This window comes from Dromaius novaehollandiae, chromosome 12 (assembly GCF_036370855.1).
Source record: "Dromaius novaehollandiae isolate bDroNov1 chromosome 12, bDroNov1.hap1, whole genome shotgun sequence".
In the NCBI taxonomy this organism is placed as follows: Eukaryota; Metazoa; Chordata; class Aves; order Casuariiformes; family Dromaiidae; genus Dromaius; species Dromaius novaehollandiae.
The window spans coordinates 14,797,465-14,804,104 of NC_088109.1; the positions used below are offsets into that span (position 1 = coordinate 14,797,465).

At 39.2% G+C, this 6,640-nt stretch overlaps 1 protein-coding gene across 1 annotated transcript in view; it reads left to right on the plus strand.

Annotated features, from left to right (window-relative positions):
* LOC112979173 (netrin-4-like) overlaps nt 1–6,113 on the plus strand; it is a 57,861-nt gene extending 51,748 nt beyond the window's left edge. The window contains exon 10 of the mRNA XM_026093123.2: nt 1,835–6,113. Within this exon, the coding sequence (XP_025948908.2) occupies nt 1,835–1,971 (137 nt within the window). The 3' untranslated portion in view covers nt 1,972–6,113. The remainder of the gene's footprint in view (nt 1–1,834) is intronic.
* The last annotated feature ends 527 nt before the right edge of the window (nt 6,114–6,640 follow it).

Consider the following 6,640-nt stretch of genomic DNA (forward strand, 5'->3'; position numbering starts at 1 on the left):
CTGCCTAGCTGCACATCTGGTTTGTTTCTGCAGGAGAAAACAGGCAAAGAAGAGAGGCTGGGCCAGTGATTCTGGATCCATTAGCCTTGACCTTCGTAAAGCAGGGGCTCAGCATCTGCTGTTGTGACTGACAGCTGTGCCACAAAGCATCTATATGAATATATAAACCCTTGGGATCTCATTTCAGTATCACCCATCCTTGTGGAGGGAAAGCACCCTGGGGCAACTCAGCCTTGTGATTTCAGTGTATTTTAAGTCTAAGAATTAAGGTCCATCTGAGTAACAGTTCACTAAGTGTTTGTGAGACACAGTAATTAAATGATTGTATATTAGGGTGCCCCATCACTGAAGGTTATTTCTCTGGTCCTGCAGGGATGGTTGATGGTTCCATTTCCTGGAGATGTCTGAACTGCTGTAAAACATCCTAACTGTCAGAGGACAGGGTGGATGGCTGTACCAGAAGAGTACACAGCTGTCACAGTGAACAGCCGTGTCAGCTGAGCTGCGTGGGGAACACACATTAATCTGGCCCTTTAGAGTGCTCACCAGCCAACTGCTATGTAGCCTCTGCTCAGGCTCTTTAATAATTGTGTTTATTTTGTTCCTCCCCAGCACACACTGACTGGCAATGTGGGCTTTCTGTTGCCGTATGTTTCAGCACTGAGAGGGCAAGATCTGTAATGTGTTTTCCCCCTTGTCTCTACTCCAAAAGTTTCGTTCCACAGATTGAACCCAAAGAATTGCTCTTTGGAAGTTAACTGGGTGGATATAAAAAGGCTGCCTGCCTTTCATCAGGAGGGATGTGCAAACTTCAGTTAAGATCAAATGAACAGGAATGCGCACAAGAGAAATCTATGTGCAACAGTACAAACAAACAATTTTACAATAATAAGCAAAATTAAACAGAAAGCAGTAAAAGAGCAAACATCCAAAAACAGAGATATATATTCACCTATTCTGTGTATACAACTTTAAAATACCTTTCCTCTCTGAACGCAAGAATAAAAGGTCATAAATTGCCAGTCAAAATCTAGCAGCGCGTAGTGCATTCATTCCATCTTGTGTTTTCAAAATCAGAAAATACACGAGGAACCTGCATTGCACATATCTATCAAGTTAACACTGAGAAATTGAAATACATACACACATGCTCAGCTTGACAGGGATGACTGTTTCTCTAAATTCTGATCAGTGAAGGAATTTTACTTACTGTGGTCAATGCAACACAAAGTGATTATATATCTACTAAGGCAGGATGTTATCTTCAGTGATAGTTGTTTCTTGTCTGTGTAGCTATGTACTTTTCTGTCTGCAGACCTCTTTTTGAGGCCCTGCTACCTGTACCTAAAGGTTATAATCTAGGAAGTCTGGCTAACCATTTTCATATGCAATACTAGCTTCCACATCTGTTCAGATCAAATTCTGCTATTCATCACAACTATGCAAGTGAGGAGTAATGCTACTAAAGCACATGGAGTTATATTAGCTTAAAAAAAACAGGGGGGGAGGCAGGGAGATCAGAATCAAACCCAGTCATCTGCATGTGGAGGCACTGAATTTGCAAGTGGTAACTCCCTGGAATGAAATCAATTTGGGCACTTGTGATTTCTGTACATACACATGTGAAAACATCTAACCTGTGTGCTCAGGAGTCAGTGTTGAGAATTCGCACATGAAGGTACATACACACGAAACCATGTGTGCAGAAACTGGAATATAAAAATTAGACAAAGCTGGCTAAGATGCTACATGCAATGGAGAAATTGAGCATTTAGTCCTATTTTCTTCTACTTATTGACTGACTTTTTTTTTTTTTTTTTTTTTTTTAAACTAGGTACTGATTATCTTATAGCAGGCCAGGAGGACTCTAGGACCAGCAAACTCCTTGTGAACATGAACAGTCTGGTGAAACCCTGGAAAGCATATTTGGGAAAACAAGTAGCAGATATTCTTCGAACTGGATGCAAGTAATCTCTGCTTCAGAAGTTAAAAGTGATGAACTTTCCCTTTTAATAACACTGCAGTGAAAGGTGTAGTTAGTTCATTTGTTCCCATTCAACACACTCCTAGCTGAAGCAATGAAAATAGACTTACCATCCTTTCTCCTTTCATGTGCTTAGACAGGAAACCTGGGACATGACTACTTTTTTCAAAAAAATACATAGTCTAATCATGCAAAATTACCTGTTGCATCATACATAGGTTACAAGTCAGTTCTTAATTTGAGCCTGATTCCTCCACACCCAGAGAATCATTTTACAAGGCAAAACTGAAGATAGGGATCAGTGTTTCCATGCTTCAGGTCAGAGCCTGATATTAATACATATAAGCTGCCTATATAGCACATTCATTACTTGGGTGTAATTTTCTTTATTTAAGTGACCACTAACCAGCAACAATTTCTTTCAGCTTTACAGGTGCCATAATACTAAATGAGCATGTCAAATGAAATTATTTAAAAGAGCTCAGATATTTTTATTTACCATCAAACTGCAGTTAGACCAGCGTAACATGTTGCTTTCTAGAGGGCAAAATTATCACATTGCTGCACAGAGACAAACTAACAGGACTTAGCTCTGATGAGGTCCTCTATAGATGTACATTGCTATCATCAGTTCTTAGTGCTGAGGTCTGCTGGCTCAGTGGCTCAATTTTGGTTCCAAACCCAACTCTTCCTCTCAAAGATCGTTTTGCTCTGTGCTGCAGTACTTAGTCTGTAACACCACACAAAGGTTTCATAGCAATTACCACCAAAAAGCCTTATGCTAGGAAAGACACACCAAGCCACAACATGTGAGGAACTAGAGCTGCTCTAATGTTGAGTTTGTGATACTACAAAAGCACAGGCAAGCGAAAGAAGATGCAAATGGATTGGTTGGACTGTGTATTAAATGAGGTAACTACAGTGACTTGGGAGCCACCTGGCTATTCAAACTGTGCTCAAGACCGCTGGCATTTGATTGCAAATTCTGCTTTACTTCTCCTGGTGATACTTCTGAGTTAAAATACTGAAGGTAGGCTGCCTTCCCCTTTTGCCTGAAGAATTTTTTCCAGAGAGATATAAGGGTGGTAACATCTGCACTCTAGGTAAAGTACTTCTGTTCTGCAAAAGCATTCTTCCTAAATTCATTTTAGCCTACTCTACAGTAATTAAGAGATAGCTAGTGAAACTAAAATCTCCTCAAAATACTTTGTTAGGGGATGATTTAAGACCTCTGTTCCTCTGAGAGGGAACTCCTGGTCAAATGAAGTTGGTTATGTTCCTTCACCAAGTAAAGCAGAAACTATAAGGGTCAGTCTATTCTTTTTGCAGATTACAGAGGAAAAAAAACCATGCATGCATACTACTTCTGAATGCTTCTATTCCGTGTCTGCAATTTTTTTTTAATGCTCCCAAGGGAGGAGATATCTTCCTCTAGCACTGGATGACTGGCATACAGAGTATGCAGAAAAACCTAAGCCTAATGCAAAAGGATAGGAGTCCCAGGTTATGATGTGAAACTTAGGTAAATCATCAGTTTGTTCTCTTTATCACTAGGGACCTGAAAAAACAGCCTCTTTCTGTCCATTGGTTGCTGTTTTCCTTTTAACTTAGGGTTGATTGAACAGCAGAAAATTCCTAAGGTCATTTTGAAGCAGAAGACAGGCAGATATTTACAAAATAAGTGTCTCACTTTTCTCCTGACAGCGCATAAACAGTGTTTCTTCCTCCCCCCTTTTCAGGAACTCTCCCCTCCTCCATTGCCATTGCATTCCTTGTTTCTTTCCATTTGTCTTGCACACACTTTATTATTTATTTGTTGTTACCTAAAGCAGTATCCAACAATGTGGCATCTCCAACAAGTCATTTACTTAATGTAATAAAACACTTTTTAACCAGGGAATTTGGCTTAATTTGAAATGTCAGCTTATAGAAGTTAAGAGCATAGCAAGTGCTTTCTATATTGGCTGCAGAACAACAAAGTGATCGACTAGTTCTCTTTCAAAGACCATGAAAAAGAAAAGATGTCTATAGGACTTCCCAGTGTGCTCTCAAAGGGCATTTCAGAAGAAATGAAAATCAAGACTAAATTTAGAACTAAAGAACACACTTTTCAACACATGCCATTTTGTCTGCTGAAGATCTTACTTATAATCATACTCCATATTGGTTAAATAGTACCACGTTAAGGCAAACTTCCACATTTTACTTTTTTTTGTGCCAGACTGGTTATTCTGTGGTGAGGATAAGCACCCACACTGTTCCTTTCTGCAGATGAACACTGTTTGTTAACAAGGTCACTCCACAAGTACTTCCAGCTACCACTAGTAAAAATACTATTTGGAACAAGAATATTAACACCCCAGGGAGTTCTCTTGGGGCCTGCTGCAATACAAATGGTTAATGACTACTTTACTGCAAACACCATTATGTGAACACAAGATAATCATTCTTGCATCACACACACCAGCTATCTCCACAGCAGGTGACACCCACAATAGTGGGAAAGAGAAACGTAAAGCAAGTGAGGGATGGGAGGGCCAAGGAAAATCCAGCCAATTTCTTCTCCTCCCTCTCACTTCCTACTCTTTCTGAATCTCTAATTTATTTGCTGGTAGCTGTAAAGCTAAGTCTACTTCATGTCCTCCATTAGTTAGAAACATTGCACATTTATGTTCCAACTCCTAGCTCTTGTTTAGTGGCTTTGCTTTATAGGGTAGCAGGTATTGCATAAGCATGCAACTTAATTAGAAAGTCCAAAATGAAAAGCATTTAGGGTGAGCCAATGCTGCAAGTTGACTTTTTATTGCTATGACTACCTTCTGCTAATCAGGTATCTCTAAGTTCACCAAGATGAAAAACCAAAGAATGGAGAAAAAAGTTCCAACTTGCACAGAATTACCACATGCGATCAATTTGTTCTGCAGTGCTTTAACCCAGGTAGCCTACCTGAAAAGAAGTTTCCAAGTAGAAATGAACTGCAGAGACTGAGTTAGAACAGGTATCAATTCAAGTAGAACTGAGAAAGTTTAACACCATCACCACCAGGAGACTTGGGAAAGGAAATTAAGAAGATATTTTCTTGTGTACTGGGGCTTCAAGAGAAGATGAGCATGAAACAGTGCAAGACGATATCTATCTTCCTAGCAATAGCTGTTACATATTCCTCAGCAGAACAAACAAGCTCATATATAATGAATTAGAAAAGCTACCATAGAAGCTACTTCTATCAAAAAGGAATCATTTTGTAGGTCTGTGTACAATACCATGTATCCTGTGAACTTCTCTGTGACTGTGCCTCCTAGGTGATGCAGTAATACAAATAATATTAACATAGGAAAAAAGGTGCATTCACCCACTGAATCCATCCAGTGGGTGGACAGCTTCTTTTTAGTACTTCTAAAACAGGACCTGTCCCTAAAACATCCACATGAACAACCCTACAACACGCAAAAAGACAAGGCGCTTCAGGGGCAGTAGCAATCACATGCCAAACAGTAGCAATGATGTATCACATTGAAACCCTGCATGAGGATGAAATAAAAGTGTTTACCCACAAGAAAAGAAGTCTGGAAAGTTGTAGAAAATTTATAATAGGGCAGGCAATAGCCTGAAGCACAAGCACATGCAGTTTTCCACAGATAACAGCAAACTCAGGATTGTTGGAGGCCAAAGTAGCTCTCTGTAACAGCTGTGCAGCGTGTGCATCCATGAATAACATGGTCATTCTGGTAATACAGACCCTCAAAGAATCAAGCTAGTTCATTACGTAGTTGTTGCAAGTGCTGAGCCCTAACTCCAGCGTAGTGACATATTGCTACTAATGCTTCTCCATCTTCTGCTCTTGGCAAAGCAACTAAGAGGAAAGAAAATGTACCTATGCACAGTCTTGTGCACTGCTCTTCTGAGAATGGCTCACTGCTATAAAGAATGTTTTCTCTGTAGTGTTTACCATCTGTCCCCAAATTTTGCCATGCTGCTTGATGTAAGCTTTTTTTGAATTGATATAATTCACACAATGTGCTCTCTAAAGCCCCTCAGACCTGGAAAAGTTAGTGTGTTATTTGTTATGTGTTGTAGCACATTTTCTTTTTTGTACTTAAAACTTCAATTAAAAATACTTAGAGATTTATATTGATGTGAGGTTTGGGATCTATTTTTAAAATTTTACACCATGTAATCCTCAAACCATATGCATATTAATTCTTTCTAAGTTAATAAACCACAAATATTCCAGGCATCAGGCTCTTGCTTCAATAGTCTTTGCACAGAGCCAGGCAAACGAAGAAAAGCGTTTAGCTAATAAGGCAACCATGATACACGTTATTCTTCTATTGAGCAAATTCTTATCAAAAAAGTAGTGAATAATTTATAGAAACTATATGCATATTTTGTATGATATTGCACACATTAGAAACACAAACCAGGTGCAGTTGATTTATATAAGCAGCATGTTAATTTAATAACTGATCAAGACCAAATCCTGCAAAATCTTATATGTAGGTATTTGCAGGTACGTCATTCCCATACAAAGTACGTACATATAGTTTCACTGTTTTGAGGTCTAATGAGGTCTAAATCGCTCCTTGGCACTTAGCTGTTTTGTGGGATGCAAGGCATGAAAATAGAAACATATGATGGGTAGGTGAGAGATGCCTT